The sequence below is a fragment of the Stegodyphus dumicola genome, chromosome 2 (assembly GCF_044657685.1).
Source record: "Stegodyphus dumicola isolate Sdum_Otavi_A_Nest chromosome 2, ASM4465768v1".
NCBI lineage: Eukaryota > Metazoa > Arthropoda > Arachnida > Araneae > Eresidae > Stegodyphus > Stegodyphus dumicola.
The window spans coordinates 235,973,573-235,993,794 of record NC_140769.1 but is presented as its reverse complement, the minus strand read 5'-3'; the positions used below and the strand labels follow the sequence as shown (position 1 = coordinate 235,993,794).

Here is a 20,222-nt window from a genome sequence, read left to right as displayed (position 1 = left end):
TGTTAAACTTATTTTATTCTTCCTTTCACAGTTTGAAATTTAGGTTCATTCCAAATAAAATTCGCCCATTTTTTATGATATATTTTTTAAATTCGTATTTTTAAATAATTTTTATAAATTTTTCAAAAAAGTTTTGAATTATTATCTATGAACGTTTTACCATCATCTTAAAGTAGACGTATTCCTAAGCATACCTGCAAAACATTACAGTTCTTTATTCAAAATTTCCGAAGATATACGTGAATTTATATATTAGCACGTTTTGAAATTTGGCATATTTGTTGAAAGCGATAAAACATCAAATGTGGTTTAAACACTTTGATAAAATTATTTAAAAGTAGGAACGATGTGACTTTTATTCCGCTCATGCACAATGTAGAAAGATATTACGAGGTGCCTTTTTTTCCGCTCCGGCATAATGGAAGGGAAAGGAAAATTGGTCGCCGTATATTAGGAAGTTCGCCGAGTCAATTATTCTTGGCTCAAACTGAAAACATTTCGCCAAGATAAATTGTGGAATTTCTCCGTAAATTTTGCACCAAATTTTACAAAATTTATATCTAGTAATAATTGAATTCGTAGAATCGAAACATGGAAAAAGAATTGGTATGTTATTTCAGAAAAAGTCCTATTATTGTGTCAAAATCCTATGCTATATATAAATCTATATATAATAAATCTATATATATCTATATATATATAAATCTATATAGAACAATGCTATATATAAATCTATTATATATCCTAAGTCGCGCTTTCGAGACATGTAAAACGCAATTTGAATTTTGTCAATCAGCCCAGTAGAACAGGAGATATAGAACTGTCCCCCCTTTCTTTTGCGCAGTGTACGTGAAATCCTTATGGTACAATATCATGGAAAGTCTTCAAATAAGATGCTCTGTTTTTAGGAGGGTATGGGGACCATATTTTGAATTATTGAATACTCACTTTCAAATGAAATCCAGAATTTGTCCAAAGATATCTTATTTTAAATTAACCATCCAATATCAAGTAATCTTCTTCTACTTTTAAAGTCAGGTTCTGAGGATTAACGGAAACTCGAGAAACTAGATTTCTTATCCAGTCGTACAGTTTTGTTGACAGAGATGGAAATAATAATCAATTTTCTGCGACAACTTATCTAGGTGGGATACAATAAAACTTAAAATTTGTTGGTATCCATATTCACTTCTTAATGTCGTTAGTAATTCAAACATATTAAGATTCCCTTTTATAGCATGATCTTTCTTTCAGTTTTCTTTTAAATCCAAGAATTTTTTCACTTGAAGTTAGTATATTTTCTCCGCCGCCTTGCAATAACTTATTCAATTTATTCAGTTTTAAGTGATGAAATTATCTGCTAAATAACCTAGCATGTGCACTCATATTTAATCTTCAAATCATTTAGTAAAATCTTGTCGTTTTGTTGAAAATGTGCTCGTATTTTGTTTTAGTTCAGAAACCCTGTTAAAAGCTCTGTCTATACTTAACCACTGGACTTAAGTGTAAAACAACAAATTTGTATACTTTTTATCTATGTTTTCACAGAGCTTTTTAAAAAGTGGTTTTCATTTAATGAAGTTTACCATTTTTATAACCTCATAAAATGCTTTTGTAAGCTCTAGTTTGTTTAGCTATCATAAAATGTGACTAGATCTATGTAATCCTAAACAATTCTCGCACAGGCTTGAAGATGAACACAACACGAAGATGTGTGTAAAAGACCCTTTCATTGAACACAATATAATTAACAGACAGCATGGACTTACGTGCTTGCAAACACCGACTACTTGCGGTGAGAACTTAAAGGATAATGTAACACTAAATTTAAAGAGAAAGAGTAGTGCGAGATTGCATAATTCAACTTAAGCTAACAGGTTGACTCGGAACCATACACCGGCAGAATAATAAATTGGCGGCAATAAATTGGCGTAGCTGACAGTAAGTTTAATAGCTGGAAGAAAATAGCAGCGTACGCTCAAAATAGCGAAATCACGTTCTGACTAAAGTTTCCGCTCCAGCAGTTTAAAAACTCTGGTTCACCCTCACGCATTCACATTTTGGAGAGGAAACCTGAGGGGAATAAGAGAAATCAGGAAAGTCTCACAAATTAAAATAACTGTAGTAAAAATAAATAAAAGATTTTGAAACATTATACGTTTTGTACTTCATTACCAACAGATTTTGATATCAACACACTTCTATATAAATAAAATATTGTGTCTAAATAACAATGGCATATTTTTGTTTCTACATATTTTGCACTACAAACACTACACGTTTTGTACTTCATTACCAACAGATTTTAATATCAATACTTCTATATAAATAAAATATTGTGCATAAATAACACTGGCATTTTTTCTCTTTTAAGATTAACAAAGCCGTTTAATGGAGTCAACCATGGATGTAGCGCCATCCGTACAAATGCCAATGAAATTCGTTTAAGAAAGATCTTTTATTTTCTTCTAGATATGCAGATAAAATATATTTATTTCTTCTGCTTGTCTCAAGTAATTCTTTACAGCCCAGGAAATTTGAATTTCTCCCTCATTAACAAATCTTATAAGTGCTAGAACATAACATTTGTCAGTTAACTGATTCACTTCAATTGAAAAATTGCCATTTTTCAGTTTATTACAAAAAAGCCTCTTCAACATCATGTGAAATATCATTTTTTCGTCGGCCTACTATATTGTTCGAAAGTGGAATATTTTCGATTTTCCTTACTGCATCTTTTCCTAAGATTTTACTCACTGTAATTTTATTATGCGGGCGTTAGCAGATTCTCACCGATTGCGTGACTTTTCCTTTTGTGTGCAATAAACTTTGCTACCAAATAACTCACTTTCTGAGCCTTTTCACTAACTATGAATGTGTTTACAAAAGTTGTAGTCTATTTATTTTGAGATTTTAATAGAGTTTCGAATAATCAACAGTTTTATCTTTTATATTAGTATAATTTATCGTGAATTGTCTGTTCAGTTTTGCTGAAGCCACTGCTGCAATCGAAAGGTTTTTACCACAAACGAGACACAGTGGGAGAGGGCATCACCAGTTCATGTAAAGCACATTGATAAATAACTTTCATTGTAACAACGAACTTTTCTTTTCATTTCTTTCTTCATCAAGCTTTTGAAATTTTGTATGAGATTCTAAATTTTCATCAGTCGCTTTAGAATTATATGGTTTGTTTGTCTTCAAGTATTGCCACATTAGAACATTTAAAATCTATAGACGGATTAAAAAATGACAGACAAAACAGAGTAAAATACTAATAAATTAATAAAATAAAAAGCTCGCACTAGCACTTTGTTTAACTAACCACATCATTCTACACTTCTTGCATCACTAATGCATACACAGTCACACTAGCTTCTAGACCGTGACAAATGAAAAGCTTGCCTTTGACTGTTCGCCTATGCTCAGTTAGATTCGTGTTGCAGTGCCAATACACAGTTTAACGAAAAAGAATAAGTTAATATAGTTCCACTTTTTAAAAATCATCATTCTTTTTTTTCAACTGAACTGTTAACGCAAGTAACAAAGAAACTCGTTCAGTGGTTAACGACTTCTGATGAGTCTAATCGATCACAACCGAACAGCCAAAGACAGGTTTTCTGTTACCATCGTCTCGACTCTCAGTCGCACTCGCTTCCCCCACTGAAGTTTCCAAAATACGGCCCCGAATCAGGAAAATATTTTCCCTTTTATAACATACGAGCTATTTCCCTATTTCTTGCGGAAACCCTCAAGAATGTTTCCCGGAACCTTGGTTGGGAAATCCTGCTAATATCATCAAATAATAAAAGTCATTCATAGGCTGCATAACGAGGCTAAAACACTTGCATCTAGAAGGCAATACTTTAATACATAATAACAGAGTTTGAATAAAACTCCCTCGATTTCAAAGGCAAAGATATAGTTCCCACATCTTCAGAAGTAGAAACGTTTATTAGCCATTCATCTTCCAGAACTCTGTCGATATCATTTTATGTTAGCGGTGTAAGAAAACAACCATTATCATGGCGCGCAATAGCTTATAATTTAATGCATTATCATCCTGATACGGGGCACATTGTTCTAGATAAGAAATTTGAAGAACTGGATAGATTTGGTCCATTGATAAGCCTGGAGTGATGCCATCATCAAGAACAATGAGTGTTCCTAAGGACTTTTGCGACACTATTACCCAAACCATCACTAGTAGACTTCCATGCTTCAGTCTGGACACGAATTAGGTGCCTTTGAATTTTCCGTTCACTTATAAAGTTTCAAAAAAATTGGAAAGATGGTAAAGCTACACTCGTGGCTGTTACTTGCCTTACTTCATCAAAACCAACTTTTGACATGTACGCTGTTATAAAAAGTTTTGCAATGATTACTCGGTAAGGGAAATTTAACATATGAAGACCTGACGAACATGTTTTGTCAAAACGGTTGAAATCAGCAGAATATTAAGTTCTATCATAATATGAGCGACTCTTGTTTTATGTTTTTCTAGCTAAAATGTTTTAGCATTGTCACATCTGCTCCAGATAACTTCCTTTTACTTTGGTAATTAATCCGATTGGATGAAGCTCTTCGTTTTTCTATTAAATATGCAGACAGAAGCCTGAATAATGGACCTTTCGATGCACCAAAAAGATTTGTGGTCTTATAATAGGCTACACCAGCGAGATGATAAATAGCAATTTACCCTCTTTTAAATTGTGATGTATCTTGTAAATTGTGATGTATTGTGTAGTATAATTCTCAATATTTGACAAGTCATTATCTCGAACATTGCTGAAATTTCAAACTTACTCTTTTGCGGTTAATAAAATTATAAACCTTTTAGTTTTCTTAACCGTAATTGCGTACTATAGCTTTGAATTTGGAATATTCTGTTTTAAATTCTTCTAGGGAACTAAATAATTACAACGATGAAAAATTACTAAAAGAGTTATATCAAACTGACGTGCTCTGGTGTAGTAGGTACAGAAAAGGTTCAACGTAAGAAATAAAATGCTGATTAAAATAAATCTTACTATCCGCCCAGTGTTTTAGATTCGTTAAACTCCTACAAAATTTGAAATGTATGCTCACAATGCATTTAAAAGATAGAGAATGATCAGGCCTTTGATTTTATATTATAACACCCAGCAGTTTTATTTTAAATTACACTTGATTTATGTCTTTGGCTAAAGTATATATGCATTTACGGTGGCGATCTAATGTTGATCATTCTTCTTCAAAAATCAATATTCTGTTCTTTGAAAACAAAAGACCGGCTTCAGGTAATTATCGTAGAACACAAAGTGGATCTATTCCTTACACATTGTTTCCCGAAATGAATATAAACTAAAATCACTTTACGAACTCTGTAAAGCTAGGTAATAATCCCTAAAACGTCATTTCAAAGTTTGATAAATAAATTAGAAAATATGTGTGTAACATCTAACTTCTTTGTAAGTAACATCACTCATTTACCTTTACTAATCTAAGAAGACAAAATATTGCAACTTCTTAAATTTGCACCCAAATTTTAAACTCGATTACACATGAAGGCCCGTTAAGTTTCGATCCATTTTATTAAAAAGTAATTATTTCTTGAGTTTATTCCAGATATAAATCCGTGGCTGTAGAATGATAACTGAAAGATAGCTATTGTTTGCAGCACGTTTAAAAAGGTTATGTTACGATACCATTCAAGCAGGTGAAATTTGGAATACCTACGCCAACAAGAGCGAATATTGCGTAATTACAAATTTATGAGAAGGCGTAGCAGATGAAAAATACACTTACTCCAAAAGTTAAGCACGAAGATGTAAAATGCAAAACAAATCAACAAATACTGCTTTGATTGACACAAAATTCGGCAGAAAAGAAAAGTAGCGTATATATTTATGCATAAAAAAATCAATAATTATATACAGAAATGAAAACAATATTAAATTTTTGTAAGTTATGAGATAATGACATACTGGAGACTTAAACAGAATTATGTATAATGTGGAAATAAACAGCATAAAATGAAAAAAAGGACATTAATAAGGTATGTGATCTTCCCCATCTGTATACAAAGTTTACAACTTATGACCATGCTTTCAATTAAGCGGTCAACCACCGCAAAATTAAGCAATCGCCATTCTTCTTTTAGAGCAGTTTCCAGCTCAATAAGAGTGGTTGGATGTGGGAAACGTGAAGATACAGCACGGGCGAGAGCATCCCAAAGATTTTCAATGGGATTAAGGACGGGCGAATATGCTGGCCACGTCATACGCGCAATCCCTTCACTCTCCAGGTAGTCATCGACAATGTCAGCTCTATGGGGCGTGCGTTATCGTCCATTAAAACAAAAGTAGGGCCAACTGCTGCAGCGTACAATCTCACAATGGGTTCTAGGACCTTCATCTCGATACCGGACAGCCGTCGGTGCGGTATCCTAACGAAATCCCTGCCACACCATAATGATACCGCCTCGGAATGCGTGATGTTCGGTGATGTTTTGGGACTGATTGCGTGTTCGTTGTTCACGCCATATCCTTGTACGTTTGTCATCTGGCTCCAGAGCAGGTCTTGACTCATCAATAAACATGACATTGCCTCAGTCAGACACGTTCGAATTGACATGTTCCCGGCACCACTGTAATCGTGTCTCTCTTGATTTGGACGGATAGAGGTACACAAATTCGAGGTACTTGGGCGTACAGTGTACTCATATGTAATCTTCGGCGTACAGTAGCTGCAGATATCGCCTTACCAATGGACGCTGTAACCATAGATGTCACACGTGTGGAGGTCGCTCTACGATTTTTCTTGGCTACAGTAGCAATATATCGATCTTCTTCGGGAGTTGTAACACTTGGGCGACCGGCTACGGGCCTTCGGACAACTGTCTGTGTGGTTTGGAATCGTTTCCATAAACGTGAAATTATAGAATGATGAACGCAGAAAAAAAGAGCAACATCTGTGATCGACTGTCCTGCTTCAATGAGCCCCACAGCACGCCAGCGCTCAAAATCTTCCATGCGTCTTCTGGAAGTCATAGAAACACGTATGTCTTGAAAACAAATTGTACGAAAATCAGCACTTACAATCAACTTCTGTAACTCTTCATAAAGCTGGCTTTTTATAAGACTGCCTTTTTACATATTTCTTGACATGAAAGCGCGATTGGCTGTTACCTAACATATTTGCATACTTCCATCTACCTCTGCAGAGAATTGCATCCTCTTCAATTCTGATTGGCTTCCGTAAATTAGCATTTTCCTCTTTTGCTTCCATTTCTTGCTTAACGTTTGGAAGTGAGTGTATTTAGTCACTCCAGCAAAGCTACAGATACTGTTCATAGCGTTTAGTAAGACGTGATCGTAACTGGACTGTATCTGTCCGCAGTCTCAATAGTGAGATAAATTTACCCCGTACAGTGGAAAGAGGACGAATCTACTTTGCGACATTTTACCTTGAAAAAATATTCTTATCATATTCAAATGCAAGAAAACTTAAAATTAAACAAACAAAATATAGTATCTGGCGGCTGTTTGGCTATCAACAAAGTGCGCTTGGCGTGTGTAGCCTCTTCACCAAAGAGGGTTACTGTATTTTATAAGAGTTGCATGTTATCCTCAGAAGATGAAGGTGCTAGATTTTTGCTATATTGTAGGAGCGATGTACGGCTCTGAATTTAATATCATGCTTTGAATGTTATTTTCAATAAATGTGTGTTTCGTCTTGTTACATGGTGCCTTATTCAACCACAAAGCTATCACGCAAAACACATAACAACTTATACTCGATTTGAGACTTAGATCCAGTCGGATTACTATTAATTGCTTGCTGAATACTTTGCAGGATATCTACAGGTGTTATTGGCTATATTGAAGGTTTTCCATCTAACATACTGCTAAGTACCATAAGACAAACTTTCGCCATTGTTGGAGCAGGTTTTTCAAATTTATGCTCATATTTGGCCCGAAAGGTTTATATGATAATTCTCTTAAATGTGCTGCAACAACAGTGATTCTTTCCTGTTGCTCTCATTCTAGTCCCTTCTTGATATCTAGATCAAAACTGAGAAATAATTACTTTTTCACCGAAACGGACTGAGGCGTTCATGACACCCTGCATACGTTGAGATATAGTTTTTCAAATCCCTGTTTTTGTTAATGTCTCAACAGAAAAACTCATAAGTAAACAATCTTTAATATCAAGTACCCAAATGTATGTTTACAGCCATACATTTGGGTGTTCTATATCTCTGCAAATGGATATGTTCATTAATTTACGTTTTAAAAAATTGCAATAAAATACATGCGTTTTAAAATAATTTCATTTTTGAATATTTTCTAGTATATAGCAAAGGTACACTCGAATGTCACAGAAGCAGGATTTCCTATCCCTTTCAAATTAAATTTAATTATGCTGCATATATATGTCTGTATTATCTATAACTTTAAAATTTGCTGATTACAAGGGATTCTTTATTTGTGCATTCTTTAGCTATTTTGCATACGTATATCTATGGCTATTGTACTTATAGATTGCAATACAAAAGTTCTGTAGACAGACTGAGGCATATTTCAGGAATTTGAAGTAAAGCAATTAGCTGGAGGAAAATGATGGAATGAATAAATAACCAAATCGAATGATTTGTGTTGAAGTTTCGAGTCTGGTGTTCATTTCAAAAGGAATGCGTTCTTTATAAAATTAATATTCGAAGTTTATAGTGGAAAATTTCGGAAGCTTACTCCTCTTCCTTTTAAAAAAAAAAGGTGAAAGACCTTTCCTTTTTTTTTAAAAAAAACCTTTTTTAAAAAAAAAAAACCTTTCCTTTTTCCTCTTCCTTTTTTTCCATCTTAAAAAGCATGATAACGTACCATCCGATTTTCCAACCAGCTAATCAATCGAAATCGTTTTCATAATTTTTGTTATTCGTCAAGAAATACTTTCATACATGGAAAATATTATAATATTATACATATATTTATATATATAAAGATAAATATAAAATATTTATATATATAAAGATTCATACATGGAAAATATTTTAATATTATATTAATACAAGGCTTAAAGAGTTAAACTTAACGAGCTCTGTTACGTACAGGAAAAAAAATAATATCAAACAATTGTTTATCCATCATGTTAAGTAATCTCTCAAGTTTTCCGATTCTTAAAAATTTATTCAAATATATTAGACTTCTAAACTGCCTTTTCAGACACAAACTATTATGTCATATTCTCTCATCGCATTAATTCTCTACACTCTTTATCATTTATTTTGACAGCAGCACTGAAAAAAGTAAATTACTGGAGCTCTTAGAGTTGGCAGCTTTCCACTTTCAACCAATGACATAATATTGCGCTACCATAACGCATAACCTGTTATTAATTCCAACGCCTCTGCGGTGATATCTCTGACAGACTAATACTTATGAAAGTGTTTTGTTTCCTGAATTTAAAAGAAATGAAAAACCTGTCATTTTAACGTGTTTTCAACGATTATTTTTATCCTGATTACTTTCGTATCTTTCAATAAATTCTTGCATGAAAGTTTCTTCGCATTATTCTGCACGCATCCTGTGCTTACAAGGTGCATAAATATTTATTATTCAAATGTACGATAAAAGAAATTAGCTCCATAATTCTTTGCTGATGTATATTTAAATTTAATATATGGCCTTGTTGGGGTTATTATGCAAAGTTACGTCATCTATCTGAGCAACATTAAGTTCTGCAATTTCATCATAAGCTAATATTTTAAAGAACGTAAGAATTCTTTCTATATATGCCAGTTGTGCAGTGCTCAGCACATTCATTTAAAAGAGTTGGATGGCATTGCGTTCAGCATGGTTGATCTTTTAAGATGTCCTACTTCAGGAAGCAAAATGAGTCGACAGTAATATTCGAACTAAGATGAGATGGATGATAATTTTCTTGACTGACTACCTTAATTTGTCCGATTGTGTCCCGATAGCTCCTAGTCTTCCTTTAAATGGGGGAAAAGGAAAAGAATACAGGGTATTTTTAATTCCTTTCCTTTAAATGGGGAAAAGGAAAAGAATACAGGGTATTTTTAATTTCTTTTACGAAGGTAAGGAAACGAAAATATCCATTTCAGCGCAAATATCCATTTCTTCCGCTCTCGAAACCATTTGAACGATATTTTTGCGGGCATCTGTACCTACGGGTAGAATAAAAGACTACTTTTGTCAAAACTGATCTTGAAATAGAGTTACTGTGGATTCAGAAGAGATCTCTTTTCTTGACGTCTGTACGTATGTATGTATTTCGCATAACTCAAAAACGAGTAGCCATAGAATGTTTAAATTTTGTATATGGGACTGCTATAAAATGTAGTTGTACACCTACCCTCTTTCGCTGCAATCGGTTACACCAATCGTATATATATATATTCCCACTCTGTTACCTGGCTCGATGAGAAGTGAAGAATGTAAGCCATCTTTGTGGGCCTAGGTGGTGCAACATTCCCGGACGGATCCCATTTGGAAAATGAATCAGTCTTACGATCTTGTTGATCTCAAAAGCAAGATCTGCTTGAGTATCGAAGTAGTTGAATGCATATTCAGCGACAATTGGAACTCACCAAATTCGTGAATTTACTATCGTCATAGATTTAGTAATAATAATATATCGCACATTGTGCAAAAAACCTGATTCCGATTAGAAAGTTGTCAACAGTCATGAGAGTGGCAAAAATGAAGTGGCCACTGCTATATTAATTGTTTATTTCTTTATTCATAATACACTCTACTGATTCAAATCCAAGCATGAATGACACAATTAGTGTTTTCACTTCTTTGTACGAAGTAAAGGATGTATTGTAATCAGGAAAAATTCCGGCTATCATATTTCGACGAAAATATTCACTGACTGCTATCGAATGCAATTTAACGATGTGCGATGTTTTTGAAATGATGTGCGATTGTTTTTCTGTTCGTAGGGGGGGCAAGGGGAGACATTTGTCTCCGGGCGCAGCATCCCAGTGGGCGCCAAACTGATGTTATAATTTTTTAGAATGAAATTTTTTCCACTCTTAGCAAACGATAGGGATGCAAGATCTTCAATTGTCCCCGGGAGCTAAGAAGACTAAAGCTCTGACAATACATGATTTATATCGTTATACACTTATAAATTCATTCGTAAATTAAAAAGAAATTGTTTTCTGAATTATGGATTAAAAACTTGAATCCTTTTTCTGCCATTTTCCGATTTCACGTGCAGCCACTAGATGAGATGCACTTGTTCACACAAAGAAATATCTCTTATGTTACAGAATAAAAAGATGTGCTGCTTTGAGATCAATCTTATTTCATTTTATGGATTAGAAATTTTCTCTATCCTTACCGCGTGCCTTCGGGGTGTAACTGGAAGCTCGTCCGGCCGCCAATCGGGAGATCTGGAGTTCGAATCCTGGAGAGAGCTATATTAATTTAGCTGAATTTTTGTTTATCTGCTTTGAAAAGCCTTTTAATAAACTATATATATGGATCTTTCTCTAGATGTCATCTGTCTCGACATCTACAGAACAAAATCCTAATGATCCTACAATCCTAATGACTTAAAACCAGAGTCATTAGGATTTGCATATTTTCATATATTTTAAACTCATTCTAAGATGCTATAGGCTTTTCCATTAGTTGCAGTGACGTTGATCGTTGTTTATTGCTGCAAAATGAATTAAAAATATGTTGAGATGATAATATTAACGAATCTTGTCTTTACATTTCCTGAATTTGTAGAATAAAATTACTATTTTCTTTGTACATGAGATGTCATAGAAAGGTGTTTTAAAAGCTATAATAAAGCGTTTCATTATGACTCTTAATGTAAGATTGTCCTTAAGTTCCAGTTATGATAATAATCTACTTCTTACAAAATAAATAAACAGAATATTAGTACTAGCTCAGTTTCTTTAATATTAATAATATCATATTACGTTTGCGATATTTCTTATTAAATTTCTTTCGCTTTTTTTGCATTCGTTTACATTTACGATGGTATATATTTATTGTTTATTTTACTATCATTGTTGAGAGATTAGATTTTATTACGAAAGCCGGATTGTATAAAAATGTCCATTACAAAAGACTATAAGAATTCTTACACTACACATTTGCCAAATAACTGGTAAACAATACCAGTGGAATGTGCTTAAAGGCGAATCATAAGTACTCATTCTGGGTTTCATTGTACACTGTTGGGAATACGTACATAAGCGTACTTTTGTAAGACAAATGGAACAAAAAAATTTCACCACTCATTAACTGCATTTATCACTCTGCAACCTTTCTTGCAAGGGAGGGTTTCAATTGTCTGCATCAAGTTCATACTTTTGTTTTGTATTTTGTGCCAATTGTTAGTGCCAAAATTTCTTGAAGCATTCATTAGGCAACTTAACGTTTTTCTACTTGTTTCATCTAAACTGTTTTTATCAGATATTTTCTAATTGCGCGTTTTTTAATAGAGCAAATATATCATAATCAGCAACAAAATTTAAAAGGTTTTAATTAATTACAGTGATTAGTGATTTTCTAACAAAACTTTAAAATAAATTTGTGTATCTAACGCTTTTAAATTGCATAAAAATTGTAGTAACGCAAACAGATTACAATGAACGCTATTATTTGAAAATAAAAAGGAAGAGTACATAATGTATTTGATGTTGAAAAGTAAATGTTGTTGAAATGAATCGATTGATGATTTATTTTCTCAAATATGTTACCAAATTTCTCTATTAAATCCATTAAAATTTTCAAATTTTGCTTTACCTGGAACTAGTTATTTTGTTTAGATAAAACAAAAGCGACAAATTTTCGAGTAGATTTATTGCCTTACAAAATGAGTGAAGGAATTAAATGTAAATACTATTCCTTATAACATAAATCTACACAATAATTTCAGAACTAATAAAAAGGCAATTTGAAAGAATTAGCGGAAGAAAATTTGTAGACAATTCATAATTTTTATAGGTGCCCACCAGCGGCCGAGCGGTAAAATCGCTGAACACTGGTAGTTCGGTCCGAGGTTTGAATCCCGCAAACGGGTTAGCAGCTGCATGGGCATTTTCGTGGTTAACCCCATGTGTAACGTGTATACGAGCCAGTTTCCCTTAGAAAGTCCTTCACGAAGGCATCCCTTCCCTTTGGCAGATAGCCTTCGAGGCTTTGCCGTAATTACAGAAACCATAATTTTTATAATGTAATACTGTAAGCGTCATTAGGTTATTTCGAAGCTGGAGAGATGAAAACTGAACAATGCCCTCGCCGGGATTCGAATCACGGACCTCTGGAATACGCGTTGAGCGTGCTGACTACTACACCGCGAAGGCATGCTAAGAAGGAGGGAGAAATACCTTATAATACAAAATAAAATAGTATATTCTATTTTATATTAATAATTATAATTCCTGCGGAGTTGTAAATACGTAATATTACATTCTGCAACATAATTATGCTTTTAAATGTTATTTAATTGAAAGATAAATGTTGAGAAGACGATTGATTTTGGTAGGCTACCGCTATCTCTGTAATCTTCAGATCGAATTAAGCGACTGTATGTGTATTAATAGCAGAAGCTGATCCAGAAGCAACCATTCTGGACTTAAAACAGCTAAGATAAAACGCGTTTGAAAGTAAGGTAAATTCAGTACACCGCAGACAGTGGATAAACTGCATTAGTTTAAAAAGCTTAGGAAGCCTCAAAGTTTTATCTTTAGTCGTTTAAGTCTAGAATGGCTTTTATTGGGTCAATGTACGTTATTGTTACGTTTATTTCAATTCACTGTTACACGTTTTCTGAGTTATTCATATTGCTTATCAGCGCGAAAAGTGTATTAAATAAGAATTAGAAATTTAAAAAGCAGTTACATAATCTTGCGTATTTTGTAGAATGGATGTTCTCACTTTAAAGTAAATTTCCAGTAGATCTATCTGAGGCTGTAAACTTCGAATAGATTTATCTAAAAACATAAAAGAGAGAAAGAAGGGTGAAAAATGAAGTAGATGTAGTGATGCTAAAAGGAGATTCGTTCAAACTCTTTTCTTATTTTTTCTTTTTTAAACATTGGAAGAAAAATCTTTTCGAGCTGTTTATCATTTTCAGCTCACAGATTTCGCATCCTGGCAAAGTTAAAACCTTCTGCCACTCGAGGGATATATTTACTGTAAACCGCAAGTACAGATTAAGTGATAAAATAAATTCAGAAGTGCATCTTCAATAATTAAATTTTTCTTCATTACTAATATAACTAATATTGCCATAAATCTAAGCGTTGTTAGCTTTTTAAATATTTTCTTCTTCTCCTCTAAAACTAACTCTTACACTGAAGGTATGTGTGTTGGTATTATAACAGTATTTCTTTGAGGAAATCCACAGTGGTACATTTCAAAATGTTTATATCACAGTCCAGGATTATACAGCGCATTTTCAAAGGAAATAACATCCTGTCCTTGCAACAGAAGCAAGTGCTCTTTCATACAGCATGGGCGCCTTTGTCCAAGTCTTGTTCAACACTTGCTGCGATCGACATTTAACGAAGACTCCTTACTCGCTGTCTCCTCATACGAATGACATCTAACCACCTTATGATGCTTGCACAGTTATAGTCACAGGAGGTATACAGAGATCGGTCGACGTTACTATTGATATCGAAAGAAGTTATTCTCGATCACGTGATTGGAATTACAACTGAGTCCTCATCAATACTTTGCTGAATATCGTGCCACGTGCCACGTCTTATACTTTGCAGAATATCGTGCCATGTCCACGGTTATTCTCATAAATGATAGTCCCAATGAACAGTTGTAATCTTAACTGTGTCACGAACTATGCAACAGTATTGAACAGACATCTGATTTAATTGAAGCACCATCTGCCGGTGAAAAATGTAATTATTTTTGCAATTTCTATAGGCTATACCTTTCATTATTATGAAACGTCCCATGTGTTTCGGTGCACTTCTGTGCAAACTGCACTTGCTACTATCTACACATTCCGAATTAATGAATTTTTACTTTTTCTGTTACTTCTGGATTACCTGGTAAATATAGTTATAAGGTATTTCTCCCACCTTCTTAGCGTGCCTTCGTGGTGTGGTAGTCTGCACACTGGGACGGTATTCCAGAGGTCCGCGGTTCGATTCCCGGAGAAGGCGTTGTTAATTTTTCATCTCTCCTGCTCCCCAAAAAATACCTAATGTATTTTTTTGGGGAGCATGACATAGTTTTCTAATATATATATTTATCTTGTCCGTCTTTCAAATTTTCGAAAACAAAGTCAAGAGAAATTTCATTTATTAAGCATAACTTAAAATTTATTATATATTGTGAGATTTTTGTCCTCAAAATTCCTAACTACTTACTATGTTGCACATAATTTATCTCTGTTGTGAATCAATATACATCCGATGATGCAACAAGAAGGCTTTACTATTTAGGTCTTTTGATAGTTCAAAAAACAATGAAGCAATTTAAAATTTTGCCTAAAGTTATAATTTTACTTTTGACGGGGCATTTATTTCAATTTTAAATCCAATCCTTGTAAATCTGTATTACTATCTAAAGTAGTGTTTCAAAAACATTTGTTTCAAAATGTTAAGATTCAAAATTATTCGAAAGGTTACTTACCATCTTTTCAAGCAAAAATATTTCATAAGAAAGATAACGGATCAATTATCATTCTCCATAAAATAGAATTCCTATGAAATATTTTATAAACTAATTAGGATTATCTTTCAAGTGCCCATTAATGTTTTCTACCAATACAAGCTGCAAATGCTGTATGTATTTTGCTGCTAAGTGGTACTCAATATGGAATATTTAGTAGAACTTAAGTGTAAAATATTAGATATTATTTCATTACATTTACCTAAAAAAATTCCCCCATGTATATTTTCTTTTCCGATATTCGTCTGGTGTTGATTATTCACATCCCTAGATGTATCTTTTTCTTCGAATTCATTATTCATTTCCTATTGTATTGATGCATGATTTTATGCATTGATATCCGTATATTGAAATATTTTCTACGAATTGCAGTCCTTCTCTCTTATGACAGGAGCTATCGTCTCGAATACATCGTACTTGCTTTCTGCTTCTCTTGCTAGCTAAACATTCTCTTTCCAAAAATGCAAAAATTCTTAACAGTATTGCGGCCCATTTATTTATGTTGGTTTATTAAAATGCTTTGTCAACTAAAATAGAAAGAAATTAGACGAAAAAGGAGCATAAAGAATTACTTCTGACATTGAGGAATAGGAAACTTCATTTCAAAATACATTTTTATACTAAATCTAATAACAGTTTTTTGATGAGAAAAACATGAAAAGTTGTTCTCACCGTTGTATAACACCAGATGTTTTCTGGTGTTTTTAAAGTTTTTGGAGGTGCAAAAGTTTCAAATAAAGTAAAAAATGGTAACAGTTTCTAATTATTTCTTACGTTACAAAATAAATTTTTAATTGAATACTATACTATTTTTAGAACACTTCCTCCGAAACCATACTCAGTGCGAGTTATTTTTACTTTTAATTTAATGTCCTTGTATATTCAGTGGTGTGGTGTTTTTTTAATCAATACGGATTAATAAACAGGTGTATTTATGGTTCGTTAAGGACATCAAAATTTTTATTTTGCTCTCAACTAACGTATACTTGCAGTGTACTTATTGAATGAAAGTTAACATAGTTGATTTACTTTTTTTTTTTTTTTTTTTTTTTTTTTGAAGTGAGCGAAGTGAATGGGCAGAAACGTTTCCCAACGTCGCAGTCGACGGGTAGTGCACTGTCAGAATTACCTCTGAAGATGGCAGAAGACACGCACGAGGATACCCCCGTCGAAGGGATTGCTCTCAAAAGACGAGTCGGCCTCGTAAGCGGAGTAGCACTAATCGTGGGAACTATGATAGGTAAGCAGTTTTTCCCTTATCTTTACCAATGCAAACGATATAGGAGGGCAAATATATTCCCAAATTTCATAAAAAAGAAGGCTTAACATATACTGTATTATATCCAACTATCATAAATTGAAGTTTATAATAGATGTGGTTGAGTACGAAACGAGAAGTTCCTCTAGGGCCATGAAGCTTAAAATTATACCATTTTGCAATGAATCTTGTATTTCTGTATTGTTTGATACTAAAGAACCTCTGTAACATGAAACCTGCTTCGCAGAAATATGCAGTCGTTATAAACATTGCTTTCTTATGGCCGCACACGAAGCTCATTAAGCATAGTCGGAAATGACCTAACCCGCTGATCGTTTAGCGATCTCATCATCAAGGTAATGCATTACACGAGCTACCGATAATACACCCGTAAGAGGGAGAGAATAAGCATTTGCAGACGTCCATGCCTCCTTCAAGATTTGAACCTTCTCCAAGCTATGGCATCTGGCTTCCCTAATCGCTATCGAATAGCAGTTAAAAATGTATTTGTTTATGCTTTACATATTAGTTCTAAGAATGTATAAAGTAGATTCTTTATGAATTATTCTGTTAACATAAAGTTTGCTGTGCCAATGTGAATGCGAACTATTGTTAACTTACTTTAAACCGCTAATGCTCATAGTTTCAATATGTTCGATAAGAATAGGAGATATCAGGTATAAAGATGATAAAGAAGATCCTCTAAATGTCTTCAGATTCATAGGATCGAATATTTGTCTCTTCCTTCCCAGATCCCAGAACCTAAGTGCTTATGGAGGCGTTACATCGACATTTAAGATTTCGTGTTGCATTTCTATCACGGAAGTCTATTCAGTCACGGAAGAAATAACCCATTTACCGTCCTTCTAACCAGGATTTATATAGCGAATACTATAATCAACAAATCGAACGACAGTGATAAGCTGTTTTTTGGAGCAGATTATTGCCAGACCGAAACTACATTTGCTTTATTTTTCAGAAGCTTCTATAACATTAACTATTAATTTCAACCAAATTTCACTCACATAATAGAAATGCGAGTTTTTGGACCACATCTAATGCAATAAAAATAGGCTTTAACAGCTGCAACGAGTGTTTTACTTCTTTAATAATAATGATATTATTTAACATAATCATTAAAAATTTAAAGATAGAAATTTAATAACTCACTTTCCTGTATCAAAAATATAAATTTCCCACAACTCTTTCGTAAAGCGTTTTCGGTATCACGCAGAAAATGTAATTTTACTTTACGCGAAATTGACTGTGGAATTCTTAACATTTATCAGATAGCCCAAAACAAAATTATTCCATTGAATTATTGAAAAGTTTTTAAAGGGCTCACTTGATGGTAGTTTTAGATTTTTGAAACTAGTAATAATTTCTGGAGACATGAGCCATCCCATAAAGATAATACTATCTCTAAGTTCTTCAACTAGTTTGCAACAAATTATTGTCTGCAATTTACACAGTTTTTATTAAAGTATTTGAAAATAAGGAAAGGGTTCAAAACTTCAGTTTGATCTAAAAACAAGCGTGCAAGTAAAACGGTTAGTGTAACTTCTTATTATGTCTGCATAAGCGATCTTAACGATCTTAAGATCTGAAATAAATTTCTTTGTTTCCTTTTTTCAGGAGCTGTTGAAATGATAGTCCTGCATTAAAACTAATATAGTGTACTATAGAACAGTTTTAAATCTCAATATTTATTTTTATGGCTACCCCAAACTTGTTATTATCTGGATTAGTAATTTTACCTTTTAAGTTGAAGAAGGAGTTTATATCAAAATAACTGACTCCTTAAATTCTCTATCTCGTTTCTGGTTATTTTGTGGGAAATACTTAAATTGAAAAGTATTTGAAAGGCAGGATTCATAGGACTTGCTTAGTGATAAAAAAATGCAAATTGTTATAAGGAAAATATGTATGATACAGGAATAAAAATAAAACTACACTTTCAAATGATGTCCGAATCTTGCAGGAAAGTCATTCACTGGTAATTTAAGCTTACCTTCTGAATCATTCGCAATAAATATTAAAGACGTCAGTTAAACTTTTAAGACATATTACTGTATTGAAACTATAAGCCCTTGACATATATGCATATGATTGTGTTGATTCCCTCAATGCTGCATTACTAACATTGTACGCATATTTTAACTTCCCCTCTAAATAAAATGAAAGATATTTTTTTCAGTATCGCCGTATAGGTAATTTCATACACTTCATAGTATTTAACAAAGCACCAGTCTGTCCTTGACTTAATAATGAAATGTCAACAAAATATAGGCTTTTCAAAGATTCTAGTAGTTTTTTATGCCTTATAGGGTATGGTACTCGGGGCTTAACAGATTTGCAGCGAATTATCGCTGGATTTGAAAATAACAACAGAGTCTTGGGAAGGTTTCAAAATAAACCTTCATATTGAATCAGAGCTTGAACACGAACGCACTACTCGTACTTACAAATCAGCCATCATTCGTGGCGATGAAACGTAAAGTAACAGTAAAATTCAGGGTTATTAGCCAAAGATACACAGCTGATTTAATGTGAAATTACCTCAAAATTCTCACCGGCATAACAATTTAGAATGACGGCAGCTATAACACAAAAGCCGAATAGTACAGAAGAAACCTAGTAAAGTGACCTCGAGGGGCAAAAACATGTTCTATCTTAAAATCCGAAAAACTTACCTTAAATTATGTCAAACTCAATTGTCATTGTGGTAGGAAAATGAAAAAGAGAAGTGACAATGAAAATCTAAATAATAATAGCTGGTTAGATTAACATAATGGAAGCTTACAACCATATGAATAAAGAAATGAAGTCTGTAACTTTTCAGATTCCCCTCTGCCTTTATAGTTATCTTGCACTGAAAAAGACTAATTCTGGTCAAAACCTATTTCGGTGCAGTTAAGTTTTCTTTGCGAATTTGATCTATTCTAAACTCCTGAAATATACTTTTAAAATCCGTTTGACATATTTTCTGTGAGTATTGTCATGTACGCTTACGGACGTATTTTCAATTACTATTATTCAGAATCCATGGAAGTATTTTCAGTGACTGTTGTTTCAGTACTATGTTAAGTACTCTCGCGCATGTGTCAGTAATGTCAAGTAGTCCGGCTCACTCACGTCAATAAACAGACACATAATCTTGAAATATCAAGGCGAGTTCTGGAAAAAATATTAAGGATGTGCTTTCTGATTTTAAAAAAATATATCTTCAGAGATAGTAAAGCTATCTAATTTCATAATAGATTTTTTTTCAAATACTTATCAAAACGCATGCA

The 20,222-nt window shown here is 33.3% G+C and overlaps 1 protein-coding gene across 3 annotated transcripts in view; it reads left to right on the top strand.

Moving 5' to 3' along the window:
• sbm (L-type amino acid transporter sobremesa) overlaps positions 1 to 20,222 on the top strand; it is a 180,723-nt gene that overhangs the window by 95,385 nt on the left and 65,116 nt on the right. For all 3 annotated transcript variants that reach the window (XM_085811910.1, XM_085811911.1, XM_035353826.2), the window contains one exon: positions 16,732 to 16,911. In XM_085811910.1, coding sequence (XP_085668036.1) covers positions 16,732 to 16,911 — 180 coding nt within the window. The remainder of the gene's footprint in view (positions 1 to 16,731; positions 16,912 to 20,222) is intronic.